General features: G+C 44.1%; 4 protein-coding genes across 6 annotated transcripts; 1 reads left to right on the plus strand and 3 right to left on the minus strand.

Annotated features, from left to right (window-relative positions):
* The first annotated feature begins 1394 nt into the window (after positions 1 to 1394).
* LOC102702364 (proline-, glutamic acid- and leucine-rich protein 1-like) lies at positions 1395 to 2494 on the plus strand. Its single transcript, XM_015834506.2, has one exon. The coding sequence runs from the start codon at positions 1434 to 1436 to the stop codon at positions 1968 to 1970; it is 537 nt and encodes a 178-aa protein (XP_015689992.2). The 5' UTR covers positions 1395 to 1433; the 3' UTR covers positions 1971 to 2494.
* A 439-nt stretch (positions 2495 to 2933) lies between these two features.
* On the minus strand, positions 2934 to 6609 carry LOC102702646 (GTPase LSG1-1-like). The gene is made up of 7 exons (XM_015834507.2): positions 6334 to 6609; positions 6156 to 6245; positions 5995 to 6081; positions 5492 to 5585; positions 4965 to 5021; positions 4275 to 4354; positions 2934 to 4178 (listed from the first exon to the last, which is right to left on the minus strand). The coding sequence occupies exons 1-7, from the start codon at positions 6603 to 6605 to the stop codon at positions 3059 to 3061; spliced, it is 1800 nt and encodes a 599-aa protein (XP_015689993.2). The 5' UTR covers positions 6606 to 6609; the 3' UTR covers positions 2934 to 3058.
* Positions 6610 to 16278: 9669 nt separating this feature from the next.
* Positions 16279 to 18017, minus strand: LOC121053823. The gene is made up of 3 exons (XM_040521784.1): positions 17490 to 18017; positions 17018 to 17389; positions 16279 to 16809 (listed from the first exon to the last, which is right to left on the minus strand). Exons 1-3 carry the CDS (start codon positions 18015 to 18017, stop codon positions 16279 to 16281), a joined length of 1431 nt encoding a protein of 476 aa, XP_040377718.1.
* A 2478-nt stretch (positions 18018 to 20495) lies between these two features.
* Positions 20496 to 26522, minus strand: LOC102718529 (nuclear transcription factor Y subunit A-10-like). 3 transcript variants are annotated; one of them, XM_015834937.2, is made up of 6 exons: positions 26476 to 26522; positions 25492 to 25920; positions 22870 to 22988; positions 22649 to 22717; positions 22023 to 22166; positions 20496 to 21445 (listed from the first exon to the last, which is right to left on the minus strand). In XM_015834937.2, exons 2-6 carry the CDS (start codon positions 25778 to 25780, stop codon positions 21035 to 21037), a joined length of 1032 nt encoding a protein of 343 aa, XP_015690423.1. In that variant the 5' UTR covers positions 25781 to 25920; positions 26476 to 26522; the 3' UTR covers positions 20496 to 21034. The 3 variants fall into 3 exon arrangements, with proteins under 3 accessions (XP_015690423.1, XP_015690422.1, XP_006650346.1); XM_015834936.2 differs by lacking the exon at positions 26476 to 26522 and adding an exon at positions 26379 to 26425; XM_006650283.3 differs by lacking the exon at positions 26476 to 26522 and adding an exon at positions 26277 to 26423.
* Positions 26523 to 27445: the final 923 nt, after the last annotated feature.

The raw sequence follows: 27445 nt of genomic DNA on the forward strand, positions 1-27445 counted from the left end.
GCTTTAATTTATCTATAGTCAATCTAATAGTCAATTCATAGTTATTTACAAATTATCAATATATGGTCCTACATGTCATACATACATTTTGTCTTTAAATTAGTAACCCACCTCTCTTCTCTCTCCTCTCTTATCTCTTTAAAAAATACTTACAACTGACTTATAGTCTGCTATTGTACCTGCTCTAAGACTATAGAAATTCTCACTATAAAAGATCCGGATTATCTACAGGAAGACAAGTAATCACAGTTTAGATGAGAAACACAGCGAAAAAATGCCACGAACAATGTCAAAAGTACCGTAGCCATAGGGATTTCGGGTACTGCGGCAAATATTGTACATTATGGCAGCAGTGGAACTGGTCCATTGGTTTAAATCCAATGGTATAAAAATGATCCAAATTCCGGTGACTATAGCCCACATGCTACTGTAGATCCGCAATACTAAGTTTTTTCGCTAAAATTTTATATCAAGGTTAATATAAAGGAGACTAAATCTTTATCTTAGACTTGTCTAGTATAGTTTTGCTAGACCCGTCGTTGACAGGTGGCTCTAAAGACTCATGTCTTTCTGTTCCCGGAATAAACACATGACGTACGGACGCACGTGTTTAACCTTCCAAATTGATCCGTCATTACTTAGCAGTAAAACATAATTAACAGTGGAATTAATGGGCGTTGATATATGTTCTGCTGTCGGGTGACTGACCCTCAAAGCTGTGGGCCGAGCAAGTGGTGGTAGCTGACCTGCTGGAGAGACAGCAAGTGGTATCTGACCAGGAAAGAAATCACGAATTTGTCAACAACACCAATCAGCATTCAGCCATATATATATAGCCTGACGAATAGCAGAAGAGTAACACAAGGCGACTTGGGAAGTTTCTAGAATACCAGATAAAACGTCCGCTATTCCACTCCAAATCTTACACCCACCTATGATCACCCCTCAGTCAGTAGCGACCCGCGACTGTTTGCCACGCGCTCCTTTCGTTTTTATATTACAAGACTTTCTAGCACCGTCTAAATTCATTATTATCCATATGAATCTAGACAAGACGAGAAAGTTTTACATTGTGAAACAGAAAGAATACTGTTTATAACCGTGCTATTATGCGTTCTTTAAGAATAACCCACTGGCTAGCTGATTGTTAGGAATATAGAAATACACAATTTTGAAATAAAAAACACTTTTGTAATTTTTTAATAAACAATATATATAAAATAATAAAAAATCGCATTCGGGCTTGAGTCAGAGTCCAGCACTCCAGTCCGTCGAGGCGTGAAGCCAAAGCCTCTTCCGACCCCGACGTGTCGCATTGGGCCCATACACCTTCCTACTTTAGGCCCAACCCTGACACATCCAAGAGGGTTTAAGCGTCTCCTCTGGTCGTCGCCGCAGCTCCGATCTCTGACCCCCCAAAACCCTAGCCCGCCATGGAAACCGCCGCCGCCTCCTCGGCCGCTCCTTCTCCTTCTCCTTCTCCTTCTCCTTCTCCTCCACCGCCCGCCGCCGATCCACCGGCCAAAGAAGACCCCCAGCCTGCCGCGGCGGCTGCTGGCGATGCGGCCACCTCTGAGGAGGCGGAGACGGTGGTCCTGGACGCCGGCGTCGCGGAGGCCGGGGAGGGGGAGGAGGAGGAAGGGGAGTGCGGGTTCTGCCTCTTCATGAAGGGCGGCGGGTGCAAGGAGGAGTTCGAGGGGTGGGAGAAGTGCGTCGAGGGCGCGGAGAAGGCCGGCGACGACGTCGTCGAGCGCTGCTACGAGGCCACCGCCGCGCTCCACAGGTGCATGGAGGCCCACGCCGAGTACTACGAGCCCATCCTCCGCGCCGAGCGCACCATGGCCGCCGACCTCGAGGCCGCCGCCAAGGCCTCCGACGCCGCCTCTCCCGCGCCGCCGCCGCCAACAGAGGAAGGAGCCGCCGGCGAGAAGAAGGCGGAGGTCCCGGAGAAGCAAGATGTCACGGCCTAATCGGTAAAAAAAAAGCTGGGATCTTTTAGAAGAAAATTTTGCGAGTGATCGATCTGAGGCGATTCGGATGCGAAAATTCTTTTCTTTTTCGAGGACTAATTAGTTAACCTATCCATGAGAGAGGGGGATGCTCCAAGAAAATGTGATTCTTTTTGGGGTGGAAATTATACACGAGCTCTTGATTTTAGCTCTGATGATTTATATGGATATTTCATGCTTTAATAATGTGATGTTTTGACTGGATCAACTGACATGGATCATGGCTGTTCCATTAGATCCTCTTATGTATGTTCTCCATGACAATGTGCTCAAGCTCCCGTGCTGATTTGTTGCTGTAAATTGCAATGCATTTTCTGTTTATAGCAAACAATTGGTAAGGGATAGCATTGTCAGTTTTGTTCCAGGAGCAAACATCTGATTGTTACTACTTTGCTAACTTGATCTTTCTTATGTCTTGTGATTGTAATATTTGATCCGCTACTACTCGAGCAAATTACTCATGTTATAATAATCATATACGAATTTCAGCAGAGCAATGAATGATTGAATCATAAATAGACTGAAAGTTTCAGAGAACGCTTGTCGCGTTGCTAATCGCTAAATTGGTAAACGTTGCCACTGGAAGCTTCCAAAATCAGTGGCATTGGAGTCGTTTTATGGACCCAATCAAGGAAAATAGGTGCGATTTGCTTTCGTGCTTCGTCTTGGCCGTTTCCTTCATAGAAAATGACCCATCTGCGTGAATTTAGCTGCCCACTATTCAAGTATCATGCTCTCATCCTTTTCTTATCTTTTGAGAGAGAGAGAGACTACATTCATAAGGCCATTTCACGAGTTCACGTACGCACAATATCTGCTGCAATCTATTTCACCCTTCAAATGTTATGAAAGCTAGCATCGAAAAATAACCACATTGCGTATCGTTCCAATGCAGAAATACAGATATTCATAACATCAAGAAACAGAAGATGAAACAAAATGGATTAAATATTTTTGATGAAATATATGCAGTCTGACTTAGACGATGTCTTCAATTACCGTAAGCTACAAAAAAGGGAGCGATGTAGCACATAATCCAGCAAAAAGCACTAACATGTGACGGTAGCAAGATTGACGGCAGGTTTCTGAAATACCCTGACAACACCAGATCCATCGGCCCCATCATTTCCAACCCTCCACGAACGATCCTTCTTCCTCTGGGGTTTCTTGTGATGCTTGTAGGATGGCTCTTTCTTCTTTGTAGATTTCTTGGACACTCCACTACCCAGGTTAAAAGATTCAAGATCACTTAGTAAATGGCCAATGTTAGCATCAGCTTGACCGATTTCCTCATCCTGTTCATCAGAGGCGCAATGAACAGTTGTAGCAGCTACTTCAGTATCCGAGCCTTCTAGGCCAGTGGTTTCCTCTAGGTAAGTTTCAGAATCTGTATCACTAGGAGGAAGCTCAAAGTGTGGAATCTTTCCATCTAAATAATCCTTCAGAATCTGTCGAGCAGCCCTAGTTTCATCAGGCAGCCCAGCATGACTGACATGCCCTCGAGACGTGCAGTACGCCCGCAACAACTCAGCGGCAGTTGGTGGTCGGGATGGTTGTTCATATTCCTTGGGCTTTGGCAGGGTGATTTTGTAAATCTGTTCTAGAACACTTCTTGGCACACGGTTTGCCACAACTTGGATTGCACCCCTGTGCTTTGTCATCCTATCAATTGGCAAGACACCACAGGCTACCATCTCATGCCTTGAGCTTGAAAAGGAAGGGAAGACCAGACCTGGACAGTCACAGAGGATGAGTTCTTCTGAGATTACCAGTGTCTGAAAATGCTTGGTCTTGCCAGGCGTAGAGGTTACACCGGTTCTCTTCTGACCTACCAAAGCATTGATAGTTGAACTCTTCCCAACGTTTGGATAACCTACAAATCCAACAACCACATGCTTGGGTCGTATTGAGACAGAATCAGTAGGACTAGATTTACGATCCTCCCTAGCTCTTAATGCTTCTTTTTGGTCCACAATATACTCAGCTTCACCCTGCAATCTCACCAAGAGTTCATCCCGGCCATATATCTTTGTGTCAAGATCTGGTGTATTCTGGTCTTCCATGGAATAACTGCTCAACTTTTTCCCCTCTAAGTCAGCAGTAGCAGCTTTGGCAGACCAGAATAGATAGAGGATATCATGTTGCTTGAAGTACTCTGCCCATCTCTGTCTGCAATATTTTTTTGATTTGCGTAATTACTGCAGGGATCAACACTAAAGGCATTTGGAATATATAAAAAAATGTGCTTCTCAGGAGTTAACTAACCTGATATTCAGTGGTAAAAGATCAGCCTTGTTTACAAGTAGTAGTGTTCTCTTGTGTTCATCAATTTCCTGTGCGTACACCTTAGAACATATGCAAAGACATGTCAGAAGACAACATATAACTGCAAAAATCCACACAATGATGAAAACATGCATAAACTATCTCGCTTCTATGCTAGCTGTGAGCTGAAGGCACAATACTAACACATTACACTAACCCTAGCAACACATGCTATCAGCATTGAAAAACAACCACACAAGTATTTAACCTTATGCCGTGGGTATGTAATAAAACAGAAATATATAAATAAATCAGCACTGTATTTATGATATGAAGATTTAATTGTTCACAATGTTTCTGAGCTTATACCTTTGTGATTTGCCAGTGTCTGAACAACCTAAAGTCCTAAACACAATGTGTCTGGGATGAAGGCAGCGAGATGTTAACTACTGATTATCATATATATAAATATAAAATAATATTGCAGCTTTAACTTCTAAAATCTAAGCATCTATGAAATTTTATAGCGAATGGTCATTTAATTTATGTTTCCAGATAGCAAGAGAAAGTACTAAGGTTATAATCAGCAGTAGAAACAGGTTAACTATTTCTATAGCCAATCATCAAATACGTGTGTTAAACCCAAAAAGAGTAGACAAAAGCAATTACTGAAATATTGGGAATAAGTACCTCAAGATCAGGGCAGCGGTAGAACAAGGGATCTCGAGCATCAACTACCATGACCAGCTTCAATAAAGAAGGAGAACAATGTCAACACTTTCACATAGAAACATCAGCTCATTTAAAGATAACGCATCAGAATCTGTGACATTTGGCAGAAGACTAAATACTACTAGTAGGACAATGAAGCAAATAAAAATACAATATAACTATAGGCCACATATATTATGCAATTATGCAACTCAATTATTTGAAACTCACCTTTGAGTAGGCACAAATATTAATATTGAAAAAAACATACTAACTCCATCCACAAATAGGCATTTTGGCTATGCAACTGGACAAATCCCTTGTATTTATGGACAAGTATAGTAATGCAATAATTGCAATGAGTTCAGGTACCGATGTGCCATACATCAACATCGACATAAGTAAACTGTAACATAATTTTCTAATGCATATGCAATCACCAGATCACTGCGTTCTAATGCATAGGTTTAAACTGTAACATAGTTTTGTAATGCATATGCACTCACCAGATCACTGCGTTCAAGTACTCTCCAGAGCTGCCTCCAGATATCAATGTTCTTCTCAAAAGGGGTAAGGACGAGTTTTTCATTCTCTTCCAATCTGCAGGGGAAAAAACATCATTTTAAACGATGGACCTGTATATGAAATTACACAGAACTCCAGGTAACAGGATGCTTGACTTAGATGCACTTGAAGCTCACTGCCCACATATTAAAAACAAAACAGAAGGCCTCAATTCTGCAGTTAACTCATGCAAGCATTTATATTTAGTTCCCTGATACTTGTTTCAGTTTTTTTAGCCCAAGAAGATAAAAATTATTGTAGACAGTTAGAAACTGGCCAACAAGCTACAAATTAAAGAAGAAATGGGAATTCATCCCAAATGTTTATAGCCAAGCATAAGTAGCTGCCCAACTGTTGTTTTATAGCCCTGGTTTTTTGCACTCGAACACGACAATCACCAACAGTTCTAATTGCCAGACATCCAAGAGTCAGCAAAAACACCAACCTTGCGAGGTTCCTCCGCCACTCCAAGAAGGCACGTCTCTCGTTGGCGTCGAGCTCCTCCACCGTCATCTGGGGAGTCCATGGCGGCCTGGAATCAAGAACATTCCATTGACCCACTTTACAAGATGAGAGAAAAAAAAAAAAGAGCTGGTGAGCACCCACCGGCGGGGCACCTTGAGGCTGCCGGCGTGAAGGGCCTCCTGCTCCTCCCGCAGCCATCGCCTTTCCTCCTCCGTTTCCACCGTCCCATCCCTGCAGACGCAAGGGAGTGCACCCACAGCATGGATGAACAATCCGCTCCAGAGACATTTCGTCGAACGGTTAAGGATATATTACATACAGATCGATGAGCCCGGAGCCGGGTGCAGCGGAGAGGGAAGCATCGTCGGCGTCGTCACCGCCGAGGAGGAGATCGGCCTCGGCGGCTCGCTGGAGCACGGCGTCGATGTCGCTGACCTCGATGACGGACTCAAGCGGCTGGCGCGCGCGGCGGGCGAGGGAGAGCGCGTGGCCCCTCTCCTTGGCCGCGGCGGCGGCCTTGTTCCGCTGCCTGACCAGCGCGCGGCCGAGCCCCTCTCCCCGGTCCTTCCTCCCGCCGCCGCCGCCTCCCATGTCCACCAACACGGCGCGCGGCGGAGCGTAGCAAAGCAACGCGGAAGGAGAGGAAGAGAAGCGCTCGCGGCGGCGCCGAATCGAAGGGCGGCGAGCTGCGCGGAGGCGGAGTGGGTATAGATGGCCAAATGGGCCGGGCTGTGGCGTGCCGGCCAGGCACAGCCCGGGCACGAAATGGAGTGGGCCGAGGGCCGAGGGAGCGGCACGGCCCAGCATTTCGTCCAATCAGGCTACGCCACGTGTTCTGTAACTGCTGTTTTTTTTTTCAAAAGGTAGCCGTTGGAGCTTTAAAATGTTCTGAAAAATACGAAAAAAATCCAGAAAAAAATTGATTTTTCCCCTATTAATAGTTCACCCGTCCCAACATCCTGCCTCATCCAGAACCTCCTATCTTGTGCTCTCTTGTGATCTTTCTCATTCTATTTTGAATTTTTGATTTTAACAAAAACTCTCCAAGTATTGTCAAAAATCAAAAATATTTCTTGCAAGCCCTCCACTCTTCTAGATAATGCAAGGCTGAACGAGAGCCGGTGAGGTGAGGAATATTCAATAGATTGTGTTTTTGCTTTATCTATTTTTTTGTTCTTAGATGAATACAATTTCTGAAATTACACCATGCAATTTTAATATTTCAAAATGGATGGTCCAAACTTCCCGCCTCCCATCTAAGGCACTAAGGTCCAAACTTCATGTTAGTTTGTATATCGAAATGTCGTGAAAGATGCCACAACATCAGCACCGACATCGCATTGCATAAAGACGTACATGCTACTTTAGGACGCAAAACTATGAGCTGGAGTACATCAACAAAGACATGCTCAAAGAGATCAATAACTTCCGGTGTTCGGCAACATTTTGATGAGATAACGAGGCCGACCCTAACCAAAATGAGGTAACTTTTGCAAGAATATATAGATCTAAATTATATGAAAAATCTTGTTGTTGGAATAGGATATTTGAAGTGACATACCAAGACTTGTGCTAAAAAAACAAGGATAACATCTACGACGATGACAACAACAACTACTGCTAAATCATGATAGGACAATACGTACATGAGAATATAATCCTTAGCTAGCACAAGAATCTCTAACTTGTTTAATTGCTAGATAATTTTACCTTTAAACTTTGTGAGTTTATTGCATTTGAGAATTATATTAGAAGTGTTCATTATCCTAGGTTATATGTTAGTAGATACACCACGACTCATGATTTGAAAAGTGCTTATAACCAAGGTTGTGAACACATTGAAGTAACTATTTAGTGAAGTCCCAGAGAAACAACCTAGAGGGGGGTGAATAGGTGTCCTAAAAATTCTTTCAAATCGCAGCGGTCAGTACAGGGGCCGGACCGTTCAGACCTATGGCCGAACCGTCCGGTCAGCACTCTCGGGTTGGGCCGAGAGCTCTGGTCGGATTGTCCTGGTCAGAACACCGGACCGTTCGGTCAGTGAAAAATGCAGACTTGACAGTCTACCTTTTCAGTGATGTTCCTGGGAACGTGATGTGATTGTGTGTGTAATAAAACAGCAGAAAGATCGCATGAACAAACATAACACGAAATCATAAGAATAAAGACACGAGAGATTTATCCCGAAGTTCGGATCTTTCGATCCTACTCTCCGTTGAGGCGCTCTTGTGAGCGGGATCTCTCTCGATCATTTCTCTCTCTTTGCTTCCTCCTACAAGGCCAACACGGGTCACCGAATTCACAACTAGGGACTAGCAACCCCTTCGATCGACCACCAAGGTCAAGATCAAGGCGGCTTGCCCAGCCCTAGATTGCAATTCGCTCTACCCTGCAGCCTTCTATGAGAAAGCACAAGAATCCACTATCAAACTTACCTATTCCCTTGCGGAGGTTAGGCACCAACCTTCACAACTTTCTCCCGGGCGATCCACACGAATTGGAGGCTCGCGGGCGACGCCTATCCGTCTAGGAGATCAATCTCCAAGAGTAATAGGCCACCTTGACTCCACATGCATCCATCAACGCCCGAGAATGAACACTCTATTACTCACTAACCTTAATACTCTCTCTAAGACATGATCCAACGATTAATCTCTCTAGGAGGTGTATTGGGTTAGTGGGGAGGCTTGAGAGGTGGTAAACTTGCCCCAGCAACCAGAAAACTCGAACAGAAAGCCTCACCAACGGCTAGATCTCAAGAGCCCCTTTTATAGGCTGGCAGACGTCACTTAGCCGTTGGAAAAGAAACCTAACCGGACTGTCCTGCTAGGGGGCCGGACCGTCCGGCCGACACTTAACTCACTCACTCAGAGCAGGGGCCGGACCAAGGTCCGAACCGTCTGGCTTGGGGCCGGACCGTCCACACACTCGACTTAAGCAGCAGCCGGACCAAGGACCGGACCGTCCTGTCCCTGCTTCAAGAAAAACACCAATGAGCCTCCGCTCAACTTCGACTCAACCCTAACCACCCTTGGATGCATGCTTAGCTTCTGGTGACCCCTCTTAATAGTACGGAGTTCCTACGACTCAAAAAGAAAAAATAAAATACGCCTTCGAGCGCCTTCGTCTTCGTAGAGCCGTCGCTTCGGGTCACACATGCTCTAAGTTTTATCAAGTAATCCTTCAATCGAATTGATCCTTTAAACTTCTTTGCAATCACAGCTCATTAGCGCACACATACTTGGCTAGCATTGTCATTAATTATCCAAAACTTCGTTTAGGGGCTAGATGCACTTTCAATCTCCCCTTTTTGGTGATTGATGACAATACTAGACAACGCATGACAATAAAACATCATACATGCAGAGATGTAGTAAATCTAGCTCCCCCTAGAAGAGTGCTACCTTCAACAAGCAATTATGCATGAAACTTGAACTTTTCTAACGTAAGGTATACGAGTTCATGCAATGAACACACAACACATAGCAAGGAAATTAAATGCGAACTAGCCTACAGTCAATACATCCCAGCAACACAAAAGTTCAGAACACAGGATAAAGGGGGCCAGACTGTCCGTCTTTAGGGCGTACGGTCCGGCTGACACAGACTCAGAAACATTTTGACCCCTCTCAATTCTGCAACTTCTCTCAATTCTGCAACTTCTCCCCCTTTGGCATCAATACACCAGAAAAGGGAGCAAGCATGGGAATGAGATGGTCAATCCTCATCTGACGGGACAATCTCAGTGGCGACAGAGGCGATGCTCGCAGTGTCGTCCTCTGTCTGAATCCCATCACTCTCAGTGGCCTCCGCCTCAGCAGCTACTTCTGGTTGAGCTGGATCTTCCATCTGAGGTGCACCAAACACAAACTCCTGCTGAGTAGAGTGGCCACCTGAAACCTGAGGTTCTGGGGCTGCCTGCTTTGGCAGCTGTCCTGCCTATTGCTCTGGCTCCTCCTCTGCCTGTGCGTCTCCCTCCTCATCGTCTGCTGCCTCATCTTCATTAGACTCGACCTCCTCTGAGGACTCCACTGCAGGCACCTCGGACTCCTCGTTGTCCTCCTCAACGTACTCCTCCTCCTTGGTGTCAACATCACTATCAACAGGAGCAGGGCGAGAAGAGGATGCGCCGACGTCACGGACGATGGTACGGGTAGCCTCATAGGCAGCAAAGGGATCCTCGTAGACCTCATCCTCAGACTCAGAGGGAATCTCATGCCCAGACTCACGCAGAAGCTGATTGATCTTTCTTTCGTTGGATTTTACTTTCACTGCTGTCTTCTTGCAGATCCCAATGATAGCAGAGAGCGCTTTTTTGAAAGGAGAAAGCGATCCTGAAGATGGGCGCTCAGGAATCTGCGGAGTGGAGGGGCAAGCTGAGGCACTGGACTTCCCTTTCGTTTTGTTGACTTTGGGGAGAAGGGGCTTGTAACTGCGGTGAGCACAGTCAGCTACAAAACGCAGACCAGTGACTGTCTCAATCATCAGATGCAGGTATGGAGCATATGCAAGTCCACGGGAGGCATCCAGGATGATTTGCTGTAGCTCATACCAGATATACTTCATGATGCTGAAATGAGGCGCATTTTCCCTCATGCGCAACAACAAGGAATGGTGCCTGGAGGTTTGTCTTGTCACCGCTCTTGGGCGAAAGAGTAGTCTTCAAAGTTTGAGTAACAGATTGTAATGAGGAAGGAGCCCCTTGGTCGAGCCAAGTGCCCCTGCCGGCATCCGATTTGCATACAAGGTGCGAACCACCTCTGAAGACATTGGGGACTCTACGTGTATGCTGGGCTTGTTCTGATCGAGTGCATCGAGTCCCAAGATGGAGGCAAATTGTGACATGGTCACAGTATACTCTTCCCCTTCAGTCAGCCACCGCATCTGCTGTTTAGTCCCATCCTCCGTCCCCTCAAAAAGTACAGTCACAAAGAACTATCCAATCAGCTCCTCATTCCAATCCTTCTCACATGATGCCACCGACATCCTTGTCGATGCACATCTTGATCACTTGCTTAGCTACCGGATTAGTAGAAGCCTGCAAGTAGTCCCAATCCACCCATTTCATCTCTGTGAGGGAATTGGTCCTACCGAGGAACACTGAGTTGTACCAATCCACTTGCACCTGGGTCTTGAAACGGTAATCTGCTTCACACAGGTACTGCTGTTCTAGAGCCTTCAAACGATCAACTCTGTTCTTTCCCATGCACCTCATGTAGTCAATGCTCTTCCTTGGAGTCTCAAACTGGTTACAGTGCATCACAACCCTTCTTTTCCGTAGCTCAAGGGGGCGGCCGCTTGACTCACGACGGGAAGGTCGAGAGGAGCTACCACCAACTGGTTCCTTCCCCTTCTGCTTCTTGGATTTCTTGGACATTTTAGCTTTCTTGGCTTTCTTGCTCTTGGCAGGAGGGGATGAGGGGGAGACAGGTGAAGCGGTCTCTCGACCTGTCTGACTGCGAGTGTGGGGATGTGGAGGAGACTCAATCATAATCCCCATGGAGCGCTTACGGATAACAGCTCGCTTGCCTCCCCCTTTGGTTGCCACCTTCTTTCCTTTTGTCATTTTCCCTCTTGGCAACTCAACCGGAGGGGAATCCTCACTGTCTGTCTCAGTAGATAGCTTCTGACGCGCCTTCTAACGCTTTTCTAAAGTCATGACTGAGGACAAAAGGTAGAGCCAAAGAATTAATTGGACTGGTTGTGGGTCGGACAGTCCGGACAAGCACATAACAGTTCGGTCGAAGCTCACTGTCTGGCCAGACAAACTGAGCCGGACCATCCGGCAAGGGGCCGGACCGTCCGGTCCAAGTGCTCTGCCAGACCGATAGCGCCGGCCGGACCGTCCGACCTTGAACACCGGACTGTCCGGGCAAGAACAGGTGGTTGAGTATGTGATTTTGGCCAGTAGATCGGTAAACTAGACATCTAACTAAGTGGTCTTCTATGGTCGAAAGTTGTTAGAACCTAACAGATTTAGAGATCGGGCTAAAACAAGGTGAAAACCCTAGAAAAAGATCGAAACCAATACCTGGAGTTGGGGAATGTCGATTCCGCGTTCGGGGGCGAGTTCCTCACCACCAATGCAGTAAAAAACGTGGAATCCGAAGCCTTTTCGACGGTGCAAACCCAAAATCACCTCTATGGGGGTGAGAACGAGTTAGGGTTTGAGGGAGAGAGGAAATGAGAGAGATTTCCTCTCTCTGCTCGGCCTGGGGGCAGTTAAGGGAGTTACCGACCGGATCGTCCGGGTAGGGGCCGGATTGTCCGGCTGGGACTTTGCGAAGCAGGCCGAGGGAGCTGGCCGGACAGTTCGGCTGGGGGCGGACTGTCCGGTCCAGACTGGACTCTGGTGGAAGTAAAAGAGGCTGAAGTGAAACTGACTCTAAGAAGATTTGGCTATTCAACTTGAGAATCAGATCAAACAATCAATACAAAACTATGATTCTTAAGTCAACAACCATTTTCGCAATCTAGAAATCAAGTTTTCGCAAAGCACTCAACAATTTTCGCAACCAAGTTTGAAAAACAAGAATTTTGAAATTTTGTTTGGGAATGTTTGAGCCTTACTCCTGGTATTTAAGACCAATTCTATTTAAGTATTGACCTCTAGAAATACGAAGATTCATGTTGTTCTAATATGTGTATGAAATTGACTTAACTATTTGAAAAGTCAAGCCGTTTTTCATTCAATGTTGCGAGAATCCAAGATATTCAGTTCATTTCTCAACTCACAAAACATTTTCTCATCTGAGGGCTTGGTCAAGATGTCGGCTAGTTGGTGTTCGGTTCTCACATGGGTTATGGAAATGTCTCCTTTAGTTTCATGGTTCCTCAAGAAATGGTGTCGTATATCGATATGTTTGGTTCTTGAGTGTTGGACTGGGTTGTTGTCTATTTTGATAGCACTGTCATTGTCACAAAGGAGGGGGATCCTAGTCATGGTGTATCCAAAATCTTGGAGGGTTTGTTTCATCCATAGGAGTTGGGCACAACACGCACTCGCAACTATGTATTCGGCTTCGGCGGTGGATAAGGCTATGAAATTTTGTTTTTTGGATGACCATGATACTAGAGACCGCCCAAGGAATTGACAAGTCCCTGTGGTACTTTTTCTATCAACCTTACACCCGGCATAATCCGAGTCAGAGTAGCCCACTAGCTCAAAATTGCATCCTTTCGGATACCAAAGCCCTAGGTTTGGAGTGTGAACCAAATACCTCAAGATTCTCTTAACAGCCACTAAATGACATTCTTTTGGAGCAGCTTGAAAGCGAGCACACATGCATACACTAAGCATTATGTTGGGCCTAGATGCGCAAAGATAAAGGAGGGAGCCGATGATTGAGTGAGATAGCTTGATATCTATCTTCTTACCATTTACATCAAGGTCGAGGTGTCCATTTATAGGCATTGGCGTCTTGATGGGTTTGGCGCCGTCCATGTCAAACTTTTTGAGGACATCTTTCAGATACTTTGTTTGCGAAATGAACATGCCATCCTTGAGTTTCCTTACTTGCAAGCCGAGAAAGAACTTCAATTCTCCCATCATGGACATCTCAAACCTTTTGGTCATGATCCTACTAAACTCTTCACGATTTCGAAACCGTTCTTGGTTAGGAAATTGCGAAGACACTCATACCATGCCCTTGGTGCTTGCTTGAGCCCACATAGAGCCTTGTGTAGCTTGTAGACGTGGTAGAGGTGCTTTGGATCTTCGAAGCCCGGCGGTTGCTCCACATATACCAATTCGGAGATTGGTCCATTGAGAAAGACGCTCTTGACGTCCATTTGGTATAACTTAAAATCATGGTTAGCGGCATAAGCTAATAGAACGCGAATGGACTCAAGGCGGGCAACCGGCGCAAAGGTTTCACCGAAGTCAAGTCCTTCGACTTGAGTAAAACCTTGGGCCACTAACCGTGCTTTGTTTCTTGTGACGATCCCATGCTCATCTTGCTTGTTCCGGAAAACCCACTTGGTCCCGATGACATTTTGCTTGGGCCTTTGCATTAGAGACCACACTTCATTTCTTTTGAAGTTGTTGAGCTCTTCGTGCATGGCCATTACCCAATCTGAGTCTCCAAGCGCGTCTTCCACTTTCACTGGTTCCAAAGATGAGACAAACGAGTAATTTTCACAAAAACTTGCAATTCGGGATCGAGTCGTTACCCCTTTCCTCATATCACCAATGATGTTATCCACCGGGTGATCCCTTTATACTGTTTGATGAATTCGAGGATAGTGCACCGTGGGGGCCGGAGCCGATTCTTGCTCACATGCGCCCATGACATCAATCCCATCCCCAAGGTTTTTATTGCCATCATCATCATCAACTAGTGCGGGATCATCTTCGGTTGAGGATTCTTGTTGAACATCTCGTTCTTGCTCTTGTTCCCCCTCAACCTACCGGGGTCTTACATCACCAACAGCCTTGTTGTCTATATCCTCCCATGAAATTCCAATTCCTGCATCATTCACTTCAACTTGCTTTACTTGAGAGCCATTAGTTTCATCAAACGTCACATCCCTTGAGATTTCAACAATACCGGTGGTTTTGTTGAGAACCCAATAGGCACGTGCGTTTGCCTCATATCCTAATAGAAAACCTTCATCTACTTTGGATGCAAACTTAGATGATCTAGGCCTTTTGCTAAGAATGAAACATTTGCAACCAAAGACACGAAAGTAGGATACGTTTGGCTTTTTACCGATTAGAAGTTCATATGCAGTTTTCTTGAGAAGCTTGTGGAGGTATAGACGGTTGAGGGAGTGGCACGCGGTGTTGACAGCTTCGGCCCAAAAGACATCTGGAGTCTTGTACTCATCAAGCATTGTCCGAGCCATCTCGATAAGTGTCCGGTTCTTCCTCTCCACAATCCCATTTCGAGGAGAATCATATGGAGCGGAGAACTCGTGCTTGATTCCCTCTTCATCAAGAAACTCTTCAACTTGGGTATTCTTGAATTCTCCTGTGTTATCACTACGAACTCTTTTTATCTTCACTTCAAACTCATTTTGCGCTCTCTTCGTAAATTTCTTGAAGATTTCTTGTGTTTCGCTCTTGTCATAGAGAAAGAAGACCCAAGTAAAGCGAGAAAAGTCATCAACAATTACTAGACCATGTTTGTTACCTCCCAAGCTTAGATAAGCTATTGGTTCGAAGAGGTCCATGTGCAATAACTCCAATGGTCTTGTAGTCGTCATGATGTTCTTTATGGGTTGGAAGGTTCCAACTTGCTTCCCCGCTTGACAAGCACTACAAACTCGATCTTTCTCAAAAATGACATTAGATAAGCTAAGAATGTGCTCCCCTTTAGAAGATTTGACAAATTTCTCATCCCGGAGTGACCAAGGCGTCGATGCCAAATCCATCTAAGAGTCGATTTGGCGATTAAGCAAGATTTAGAGTTAACTCTATCATTGTTGAAGTCGACAAGATAGAGATCCCCCTTTTAATCTTCCCTTAAACATTTCTGATTTGTCATCTCTCCCAAAGACGGTAACATCTATATCGGTGAAGAGGCAATTAAATCCAAGCTTACATAATTGAGAAACCGAGAGTAGATTGTATCTAAGAGACTCAACGAGAGGACATTTGAGAGAGAATTGTCTTTGGAGATAGCAATTTTACCTAAGCCCATTACCTTTCCTTTGTTGTCATCTCCAAAGATAATGTCGTCGCAATTTCCTCCATTCTCGTCGAGTGAGATAAACATACTCCTTTCTCCGGTCATATGATTAGTGCATCCGCTATCGATCACCCAACTCGAGCCACCGGAGGAGTATGCCTACAAGAAACAGGTCAAGTATGTAATTTTGGTACCCAAACTTGTTTAAGTTTGGATCCCTTAACAATAGTGATCAACTCCTTTGGGATCCATATGCTTGGCCTTCGCTTCTCTTGACTTGATCCAATGAAGATAGCAACCACACGTCCACGGTTGTTCTTCATGATCACATGAGAGCCATAGATAAGTCTAATTCGAGCTGGATCCTCATGAACTGAGCAGAGCTCAAAGTCAACCTTTCTACTCAGCTGGGGTCGGACTGTTCGGCCCGTAAGAGCAGACCGTCTGGTTGGTACTCTCTGCCAGGCAGACAGCTCAGGTCGGACTGTCCGGCCCTTGGGACCGGACCATCCGGCCTGACCCTTCTGCTAGACAGAGGGGCCGGACCGGACCGTTCGAGCCTGGCCGGACCGTCCGGCCTGCCTTTTCTATTGAACAGAGGACTCAGGCAGAACTGTCCGGCTCTGTTCGGACTATCTGTCATCAGGGTTGATTTTTGTGTCCTCTTCAGCAGTTGACTCCCTTTCCTTCACAAATGCAGCACATGGTTTACCATTGATCATTACTCTTTTTGGGCTTGCATTTGAGTCGGAGGAATATCCAAGACCCCTCTTATCCTTGTTGTTATAAGAGGTTATTGTCTTGAAGAGAGCATCCTTGGATTGGTAAGTTCGAATGCATCCAAACTTTACCAAGGTCTCCAACCTCTCATTTTCTTTCTTCAACTCTTTGAGAACTACATTGTTAGTCTCAACAACACTTAAGTCAATAGTTTTGCATTTCTCACAATCAAGAATAGTATTGACTATTGTGTTGTCCTTAGAGTTGGAGAGGTTGTGCTTAATATTGTCAATTTCATTCTTAAGACCATTTTGCCTCACATTCATGGACACAATAGTTTTCTCAAGAATTTCATTGACATCCTTGAGATTGGTTATGGTTTGATTTGCTAGCGTAAGCTCCTTAGACAAATCAACCAACTTTTCATCCTTTCCGGCAAGGACCTTTTCAAGAGTCATTTTTTATCCTCTCTTGAATAAGGAGATCCTCTTGCCTCTCGAGAGATCCTTCCTTTTCTTCTAGCACTTTCATAAGTTTAGCGATATGAATGAGAGCGGGTTTGCTAAAATCTCTAAGAAAATCATCATCATTATCATGGTCTATATCATCATCATCACTAGAATCAATATGATGCTTGGTAGCTAGATATACCTTGCGCCATTGCGCCATGAGGCACAATGGCGTATGATCACCATCGTCGTCGCTCAAGTTGGAGAAGAGCCGCTCCATGCTTGATGACGATATGGCCATGGTAGCGGCGCCTTTGCTCTTGGAGTCGCTTGACTTGGGCTCCTCCTCTTTGTCGCTCTCATTGTCGTTTGAGAACCACTCTTCACCAATGTGAGCTCTCACGGGCCTTTTCTTGAAATACTTGGTCTTACCCTTGCCCTCCTTGTTCTTAGCGAGCTTAGGGCAATCCGCTATAAAGTGCCCAAACTCCTTATACTCATAGCATGTTTTCTTAGATTGCCTCTTGTACCGGTACTCATCCTTTCTCCCATAGCTCTTATTGTGGAGGAATTTCTTGAATTTGTGAACCAAGAGCGAGTTCTTCATCCTCACTCTCCGAGTCACTTGAGCTCTCTTCTTGAAGCTTGGAGTTAGTCTTCTTTGCCTTGAATGCAATCTCCTTGTTCTTGGCTTGGGTGGCATTGGTGGCGTATTTCTTAACTTCCTTGGCTTTTTCCTCCAAGAGTTCATGCGAGATGATCCTTGAGAGCACGTCACTTGGAGTCATTCTCTTGAAACCGCTTGACTCACGGATCAAAGTCACCAAGGTAGGATTTCTTGGTGAAATTGCTCGGAGCAAGCGCTTCACCACCACATGATCCGTCATGTCTTCACTCCCAAGGGCACGGATCTTGTTCACTATGACCATCATCCGGTCATACATCTCTTGAGGTGTTTCCTCATCTTCCATCACGAACCTCCCTAGCTTCCCTTTAAGAAGTTCAATCTTGGATTCTCGAACCCCTCTTGATCCTTCATGAGCAATGCGGAGCGTGTCCCAAATCTTCTTGGCTTCATCAAGTTGATCAACCTTGTTGAATTCCTCCGAGCTCAAGGAGTTGAGAATCACGCTTGCCGCTTGAGCATTACGGTGGATGAGAAGCTCTTGCGCCGGAGTGAGATCTTCTTCATATTCCGGCATATCCTACACACTTGTGCACACTACTTTCCCAACAATTGGATACAAGGAGATTAGATGAAGTCTCATTTTATGTTTTCATGCCCCATAGTGAGTATCATCAAAGGAAGGTGCATGGACGGAAGAGATAGAAATATTAGATGATGAAGTATTGATTTTAGAGTAATCAAACTCAATAGAGTCTCCCTTTTTGGTAGAGCCTTCTCCACCATCTTCATCTTTACGGTTGTTGTTGTTGGAAACGTCGCTAGTCTTGTTTCTCATTTTGGATCACTTCAAGCTTTTAAGCCTTTTTAGAAGAACCTTGCTCTGATACCAATTGAAGTCCTAGAGAGACAGCCTAGAGGGGGGGTGAATAGATGTCCTGAAAATTCTTTCAAATCGCAGCGGTCAGTACAGGGGCCGGACCGTCCGGGCCTATGGCCGAACCGTCCGGTCGGCACTCTTGGGTTGGGCCGAGAGCTCTGGCCGGATCGTCCTGGTTAGAACACCGGACCGTCCGGTCAGTGAAAAATACAGACTTGACAGTCTACTTTTTCAGTGATGTTTCTAGGAACGTGATGTGATTGTGTGTGTAATAAAAAAGCAGAAAGATCACAGGAACAAACAGAACACGAAATCATAAGAATAAAGACACGAGAGATTTATCTCGAAGTTCGGATCTTTCGATCCTACTCTCCGTTGAGGCGCTCTTGTGAACGGGATCTCTCTCGATCCTTTCCCTCTCTTGGCTTCCTCCCATAAGTACAACACGGGTCTCCGAATTCACAACTAGGGACTAGCAACCCCTTCGATCGACCACCAAGGTCAAGATCAAGACGGCTTGCCCAGCCCTAGATTGCAATTCGCTCTACCCTGCAGCCTTCTATGAGAAAGCACAAGAATCCACTATCAAACTTACCTATTCCCTTGCGGAGGTTAGGCACCAACCTTCACAACTTGCTCCCGGGCGATCCACACGAATCAGAGGCTCGCGGGCGACGCATATCCGTCTAGGAGATCAATCTCCAAGAGTAATAGGCCACCTTGACTCCACATGCATCCATCAACGCCCGAGAATGAACGCTCTATCACTCGCTAACCTTAACACTCTCTTTAAGACATGATCCAAAAATTAATCTCTCTAGGAGGTGTATTGGGTTAGTGGGGAGGCTTGAGAGGTGCTAAACTTGCCCTAGCAACCAGAAAACTCGAACAGAAAGCCTCACCAACGGCTAGATCTCAAGAGCCCATTTTATATGCTAGCAGATGTCACTTAGCCGTTGGAAAAGAAACCTAACCGGACTGTCCGGTTAGGGGGCCGGACCGTCTGGCCGACACTTAACTCACTCACTCAGAGCAGAGGCCGGACCAAGGTCCGGACCGTCCGGCTTGGGGCCAGACCGTCCACACACTCGACTTAAGCAGGGGCTGGACCAAGGACCAGACCGTCCTGTCCCTGCTTCAGGAAAAACAGCAGTGAGCCTCCGCTTGACTTCGACTCAACCCTAACCACCCTTCCTACGACTCAAAAAGAAAAAAAATAAAATACGCCTTCGAGCGCCTTCGTCTTCGTAGAGCCGTCGCTTTGGGTCACACATGCTCTAAGTTTTATGAAGTAATCCTTCAATCGAATTGATCCTTTAAACTTCTTTGCAATCACAGCTCATTACGCACATATGCTTGGCTAGCATTGTCATTAATCATTCAAAACTTCGTTTAGGGGCTAGATGCACTTTCATTTAGTGCACAAACATTCTCTCTTAGTATCACATATGACATTTGGAGTAGTAGGACACATATGACATTTGGAGTAGTAGGACCAACGAGGATTATATTAGTGTAGTTGTTGTCAACTAAAAAAAGAGTGTAGTATTAAAATTAAGGGGCAACTACAAATTTGCCACTGGTTGAAAATGTTATTGCAAAGCTGTTATTAGAAAATTACAAGAATACCACCAAAACTATTATTCTAGTGACATCTTTGCAATTTAGAAAAATCAGTGACAAATTTGCCAATGCCACTAAAATTAATTGATGTTTCACATAACGTTGAACATATTATGGAAATAATATCTCAAGCTGTTGAGGATTATTACGTTACAAATATTTTTTGCCGTAACATTAGATAAAGCCATTGCAAATTTTAAGGCCATGAAAACTCTCGAACCATTAGTTGTTGTAATAGTAAGAAGTCCCACCATAGTTTCTTCTTAACATTACACCAATTTATGGTTGGAGAATTTCTCTGGCCTTATAATTTGGAATTACATTATCTAATATTAGAGGGAGTAGGATTTTTGGGAGTCAAATGCTATAGAGCTCTTGGAGATGCTATGAGAAAAATGGGTTATTATAAAGCATTTTGAATGCTAAATATAACTGTAATACTTACGTTCATCAAAACACCTTGATTTTAAAGTTTTTAATAGTTAAAAACATAATCTTACATGTCAACGGTGCCAACTAAAAGAAAACGGATGTAAGTAAAATTTTAGACCGACTATCTTTAAAATCTTTTCCATAACGAATAACATCACCATAGCTTAAACAAGGTTACAAATCATACATCAACATTGCTAAACGACAGTTACTAGTAGGTTACTGGTCTCACACACATCCAAACCGAACAAAACTCCAGCTTAATTACTCCTAACAACAAGCAAGCACATCAGCACTCCAATTTATTCCGAGTTCTGACAGGTTGAAGAGCAAGCAAGCTGACACCACATATAAGAATTCACAGTGATCGGTTTCACTGCCAGTGATTACCAGGTACTAGTGCTTAATCAACCAGACACTAATTAACATAATTTACAGGCATATGGGTTTGCCTCTATCTCCTCCATCACTGCATCCCTGAGAACCCAGCACTAGAGAGGTTTCAGGGACAGCCATGGATTCGCCATGGATGGTAGCTAGGTAGGTGATGAGGAGGTGCAAGAACCCAATGCAAGTAAGAGCCAAGAATGATTTGCCTACAGGCAGCCAAGCTGAGAGCTTGGGCACGCCTGGAGATCCCCCGCTTGCTTCCAAGGTGGTCAGGCCTTGAGGAGCTCGCAGCAGCCGTCGCCGGCCGCCGTGGCCCACCTGAAGGAGGCGGCGGCGTGTGCGGAGGCGTGGTTGCCGCCGCCGCCGCCGTCCATGAGGATCGGGAGCGGGGTGAAGAAGGGCGTGCGGAGGTGGTGGTCGATGCTGTTGTAGTGGTCCGCGTCGACGACGACGACGTCGTGGTCGTACGTGCCGCCCCCCGCCGGCGACGACACGTCGGAGCCGGAGAGGCTGGACGCGCGGCCGCGGGTGCCTGGATGGACGACGTCGGGGGCGACGAGGCCACCTGCAGGCATCGTCTTGCCGCCGGCGCCGCCTTCTTTCTTGGTGTTGAGGAAGCGGCCGCCGGAGCCTCTCGCCCGGCGCATGGCGTGGCGGTGGCGCGACTCGTGGAGGTAGGGCTACATCATCAACGAACGAGCAGCGGCATTGCATTGAGAAGAGTGAGTGAGAGTGATCGAAGCTGGACACAAGAAATGCTACATCATACTCCATTTCTTTCTCTCCCAGTAAATTAAGAATGAAAATAAATAGGAACGATGGTAAATTTGTCAAAAACGTTATTGCAAAACTGATGCTAGAAAATTATAAAAATGTCACTAGAAAATTATAAACAAGTAGCAAGTTTGCAAAAGCCCCAAATAAATACTTCCTCTAATTTTTAATGTTTGACGCTATTGATATTTAAACATTTGTTTGATTACTCATCTTATCCCATATTTTTCAAACATGCAAAATTGGAAGCAATGCTTAAAGTTACTTTAATAATAAAAGAAAAATAATCATGTAATTTTTTAATAAGATGAATATTCAAATTTAGATGTAAAAGTAGGAAGCAACTTTTTTTCAAATACAAATTTTCGTTACCATATACGGGTTGTAATTAGAAGTGTACTTAGCAAAAAAAAAAAAAGACATTTTTCACAATCAATTTACTCAATCCATTTTACTCATATTATATTTCATAAAATTACCTACCTTCCTGCCTTTGATGAGCCTGTTCTCCCTCTCCGCCTTGGCGCGGGCACGGCGACGGCGGAGGATGCCTTCATACTGCTTCGCATTCACATAGATCGGCGCATCGGCTGGCGCGTTCAGCGGCAACAGCATCCGCCCGCCGGACTGCATCATATCCGGTTGATCAGAGTAAAATCTATCCATCCATCAAATGTTTCTCTTACTTGACAGTACAACTATAACTAAAATCCATATTTTAAATGCTACTCCCTCCGTTTCTAAATATTTGACGCCGTCTTTTTTATACATGTTTGACTCCTTATCTTATTTAAAAAACTTACATAATTACTAATTATTTTTATATCATTGTATTTATTGTTAAATATACTTTTATGCACATATATATATATATATAGCTTTACATATTTGATAAAAGAAATTGAATAAGACGGATAGTCAAACGTGTATAAAAAAATCAACGACGTTTAATATTTATGAGAGGTAGTAGTAATTAGTGCCCCTATGCTCCAAAATACATATTATAAGTATTTCTGGCTATGCACACCTGGATGGATGGTCCTACAATACATATATAACCAGAAATATTTATATTTTGGATCGGATGTACGAAACAAAGTAAACCATACCATTGATTTCATCGCGTAGGTGGTAAGTAGTCCATAGCACTGGTCAATACAGGGGTAGTTTGAAGATACCTGAAACACACACATCAGCCGTTAGCAAGCAAAACACAAATGCTATTTAGAAATAAATTTTGAGTTGTACAATTGAATAGTTTCAACCGAATAGTGAACACAATGCAGTTATCTTTGTTTCCCCATCTAAGAATTTTCAAAGAAAAGTTTACCATGGATTGACCAAGGCCAAGCTCAAAACGGCCATTGTATTCCGGCAAGGGTGACTGCATTGCAATAGTAGCAGAGTGTTCTCTGGTCTTCTCTCCTGTATCTCCTGGCTCCAGATTACCTGAACACCACAGTTTATCAGTATTGCAAGCACAAAATTGTCCTACGAATCTTTCTTAAAACAAAACTGTCCTATGGATCGATACACACATAACTAGAATGGAAACATTCACCAGTTTGGATGAGAAATATATTGTAGCTGATTCTTTTTAGCATGATTATTTTTTCAATATGCCATACAGCATCTGACAGGCTAGAATATACCAATTATTTGTCTTTTATTCACGCACTGTTTCCTTTCCTTTTAGAAGCTTGACGCATTATAAAAGATGCAGATCAACAAAACACATCAAAATTTACGCAATGTTCTGAATCATCCAACTGGAAGTGTCTATGAGCCTCACTTTGGTTTGGGCATCCAAGCATTTTACAGGTCACCAAACGGCTGATGCTTCTTATCCCAACTAAATTATTGTAGAATAGGTGATGAAAGCTTTATATTAAAGAAATGAATAATGTTGGAGAGACGTGAGTGCTACTCATGGAATCTAAAGGGAAGGCTAATCTCTGGCCTACTCTATTTTATAAGGTCATATGAGCTAAAAAGCTATTCAGAGTTCAAGACTGGAAATTTGTTGGCTTCTAACCGTCAAGGTATGTGACATATGCCCACGTCATATATTATTAGCTATAATTTGTCAAGGACTTATTATGTTAATTGTTAAGTACTCTCCTACTCTTGGTAGTGGGACAGAAATGTTCCAGAATAAGACTTCTGCAGACCTCCACCTATCCTACCCGACTACAATTGTGATGTCTTTTTTTTTTAGCAAATTTATCATCTTTATACTAAATTTTACGTAGAAAACAATGATACTTTCTAGTACCTTTTCAAGAATGGTAAAATTATTTTTTTTATATGATGAGAACAATTGCAATGTCTTCTTTCCGAAAGATCACGGCAATTTTACCGGCGTTTAAATTAAAATAAGTGGCCCTTTTTAAGGAGAAACGAGGAGGAAAACCGAGCTGAAGAACAACTGAAATACAATGTCAGACAAGAGCTATCGCTACAGCACCACCAGCGGCAAAATATCAGATATGGTTGCCACAGTATCACCAGCTCTGTATTGTTGTTGTTCATTACATTCTAATACCCCGTTTTTCTTCACCGATTCAAGGCTTAGGCCCTTAGCTCATTTACAGATGCAGAGTTAAAATCCCTTATACTATATGTATAGAGTGTATAGCACGGAGGTAAGGTAGCAGCAAAAGAATGTCCACTATCGGCGGGACGCAATTTTAACATTTTGGTTCTTTTTTGAAAAGATATATTACAAATAGATCCTTGTAAAAACTTATCGTACGAATGGAGCTTTTTGACCGCGGCATCGTCATTGACACCGTCGTTGAATAGGACAGCGTCAATATCGTTGGCACCGTCCTCCGACCACGTGACCATAAATATAAGGCGTCGTCCTATTCAACGACGGCACTAATGATGTTGGTGTGGTCAAAAAAAGATTTATTCGTATAATAAGTTTTCAAGAGTCTGTTGTAAAATAAGTTTATAAAAAGAGCTAAATGTTAAAAATTCGAGATCGGCAGGCAAGCCGTAGAAAGTTGCAGCAGAGAAACATCAAATCTAATGACACAGTGAGTGCGCGTACTCCACATGTGAAGCATGACGAACAGTGCGTGTGATTAAAGGGACCACCAAACAGTTGTTTTGGCTCAAATCATCTGGCAATCGAAGTTATTACTGCCCCCTTCTGAACTCACAAGCTAGCACACATAGAGCATATTCTGTTTCTTCGCAAACGCATGCAAATCTATCTAAAGCCAATCTTAATGGATGTTTTATGGACAATAAATAGAGTGCTATGTAGATATTTTTATGATGTGGTAAAATATTAACGAAGAGAGAGATGAAATGAGTTTCATGGGATGAAACCTTCTATGCACTGTTACCTAGACAGCTTGTGTCTTGAATATAACCTAGAAAACAACAATAAATGAAACTATGCATTAAGAGAGGGGTGTTTCATCCTAGTTTTAAACTTTTTAGATGACGTGTCACTCTAGATAATCGTGTCCATGAAAGTTGCATCGAGGATGGCCTAATACTAGTTCATACAAGATTCCTCACAAAATTAATTGCAAAAGAATCTATATGCTTATTTACTACAGCAAACTGATTTTCTTGTTTGTTGAACTCAACAATAGCAAACTGATTACTAGCGCTACAAAGGTAAAAAATCAGATAGCTTGTCACTACCTTTATATAAAGATGGAGATTAATTCTTGGTAAAGAAAAAGGTAACCATCAGATTGTGAAATGATGCCTAAAGAAGTAAAAGGGTACCAGGATTCAGATTTTGCAATTCGAGAATAGAATAATCCAATATTTTCCTTGTGTTTACTCCCATGAGGCCATGGCAGATCCAATTAGGCTATGTGTGCCATTTTTTTTTTTGATTTCAATTGTTTTTCTTTCGATTTCCTTACATGTAAAAAGAAAAGAAAATAAGGTTATTATCTGACAAAAGATGCAAGCACCTCACCTGAAAACACCGAGAATTTCAGGACTTCAGGAGCGCCGCCTCTCTTGGTCAGCGCCGTCACGGCCGTCTTCTCCGGCTCCGGCGCCGGCGCCGGATCCAGCGCGGCGCGACCTCCCGGCACGACCTGGAACTGGCCGCCGTCACGGAGCGCCTCTTCCGGCGACGCCTCCCCGTACAGCAGCTGCGACCCCGCCCACCACGGCTGCTGCTGCGGCCCAGCTCCGTCGGTAGCAGCAGCAGCGGCGGCGGCATGGCCAAACCCCTCGTGGCTCTGCTTGAAGCTCAGCATCGCCGCACCGCACGCCGTCGTCTCCCCCTCGCCGAGGAAGAAAAACCAGGGATTTTTGTGGCTCAAGGACGGGAGACAGCGACCCTCCAATGGCCTCAAGAAGGATCTCAGCTTGAGGAAGATGCTAACCGTCCAACCACCTTAAGACCAAACGATTAAACAAAACATATTAGAGAGTGTGATGTGCAAGCAGAGGCTGGAACAAACAGTTAAAAATTCGCAGGACAGAACAAAACAAAACAAACAAAGTGAGAAAATTCGCAAGAACCGAATCAAAAGAGGGAGGGAAGAACAAGAACTGCAGAGATGGAAGAACAAGAAACAGATACTTGCAGAAAGCCAATAAGAGAGATAGAGAAAAAAAAGGCATTCTTTAAGTAAAGGGAATGCTTGCTTGATTGTTGTGAACCCAAAAGATGAATGAACCAAGTGAAGGAAGAAGAAGAAGAAGAAGCTCAGCATGAAAGAAGGGAGGATGGCAAGATGAGAACCCAACCCCAACTCCAACACAAGACCAGGTCTCAGTCTCATGCGTCGTGTATCCATCCATGTGTACAACCCAGAGTAGTATAAATATGCAAGAAGATTTAGGACAAACCCAAGGAAAGCAAGAACAAGGCACACAGCTGAGCTGAGCACAGTGGAGGAGGGGAAGCCAAGCCAAGCCAGGCCAGCCAGCAGCAAGCAAAGCTCACATTTCAGCAGCAGCAGCAGCAGGAGGCCATCTAATAATGGCCACACCACGAGCGGACAACAGTGCCAAACAGCAACGGCAAGAGAGAGAGATAAAATCCACAGTAGAGAGAGAGAGGAGAGAAACAGTAGTTGTAGTGTCAGTGCTGTATATAAGGGCGTTTGTTTCTATGGGCTAAACTTTAATTCTTAGGCTGCGTTCGTTATGAAGGTGGATAATGTAACTTATCTGGTGCAGAGAACGTAGTAATAAATTAGTACATGATTAATTAATTAGTTATTAAAAATATATAATAGACTAATATGATTTTTTAAAACAACTTTCCTATAGAAAATTTTTGTAAAAAATATACCGTTTAGCAGTTTGGGAAACGTGCGTGCGGAAGACGAAGGAGATAAGATAACTTATCTTACCTGCCGAACGGGCCCTAGTCACATCGGATGTTTGGATACTAATTATAAATAGTAAACGTAGTCTATAAATAAAACCCATGCATAATCTTAGATTAATTTGCGAGACGAATATAATGAGTCTAATTAATCCATGATTAGTCTATGTGATGCTACAGTAATCAATTACTAATTATGGATTAATTAGACTCAAAAAATTCATCTCGCGGATAAGCTCTCATTTATGAAATTAGTTTTTTTATTAGTCTATATTTAATACTTCAAATTAGTATCCAAACATCTAATATAATATAAGGCTAAAAAGTTTAGCCCCCTCTATACAACCCCATAATGCAGAGAATGCCTCACCAATTCACCATCATCATCATCAGCCCCCCTCTCTCTCTCCTCTGATCCTCTCTCTTTCTGCTTGAGCGAGAAAGATGGCCAATTGGCCACCACCAACCCTTCCTTAACGGCGATGGCCCAGCCCGTTTAGTTCCCAAAACAAAAGTTTTTACGCCGCCACCTCGAAGTTTTGGCACATGGGTAGAGTATTAAATATTAGGAAAAAACCAATTA

The sequence above is a fragment of the Oryza brachyantha genome, chromosome 3 (genome assembly GCF_000231095.2).
Source record: "Oryza brachyantha chromosome 3, ObraRS2, whole genome shotgun sequence".
Lineage (NCBI taxonomy): Eukaryota > Viridiplantae > Streptophyta > Magnoliopsida > Poales > Poaceae > Oryza > Oryza brachyantha.

Bases quoted from the DNA above. Each gene is read 5' to 3' on its own strand.
- LOC102702364 (XM_015834506.2), top strand. From the start codon at position 1,434: ATGGAAACCGCCGCCGCCTCCTCGGCCGCTCCTTCTCCTTCTCCTTCT.
- LOC121053823 (XM_040521784.1), bottom strand. From the start codon at position 18,017: ATGCCGGAATATGAAGAAGATCTCACTCCGGCGCAAGAGCTTCTCATC. The intron at 17,390-17,489 runs GCATTCAAGGCA...CACAAATTCAAG, and splicing joins AAGCCAAGAACAAGGAGATT to AAATTCCTCCACAATAAGAG. The intron at 16,810-17,017 runs GTATATCTAGCT...ACTCTTGAAAAG, and splicing joins TCATGGCGCAATGGCGCAAG to GTCCTTGCCGGAAAGGATGA.
- LOC102718529 (XM_015834937.2), bottom strand. From the start codon at position 25,780: ATGCTGAGCTTCAAGCAGAGCCACGAGGGGTTTGGCCATGCCGCCGCC. The intron at 22,989-25,491 runs GTGAGGTGCTTG...TGTGGTGTTCAG, and splicing joins GAAATTCTCGGTGTTTTCAG to GTAATCTGGAGCCAGGAGAT. The intron at 21,446-22,022 runs GTAGGTAATTTT...TTGATGATGTAG, and splicing joins GGCTCATCAAAGGCAGGAAG to CCCTACCTCCACGAGTCGCG.
- LOC102702646 (XM_015834507.2), bottom strand. From the start codon at position 6,605: ATGGGAGGCGGCGGCGGCGGGAGGAAGGACCGGGGAGAGGGGCTCGGC. The intron at 6,246-6,333 runs GTATGTAATATA...TTGCGTCTGCAG, and splicing joins GGCTCCGGGCTCATCGATCT to GGATGGGACGGTGGAAACGG. The intron at 4,179-4,274 runs GTTAGTTAACTC...AAAATATTGCAG, and splicing joins CTTTTACCACTGAATATCAG to ACAGAGATGGGCAGAGTACT.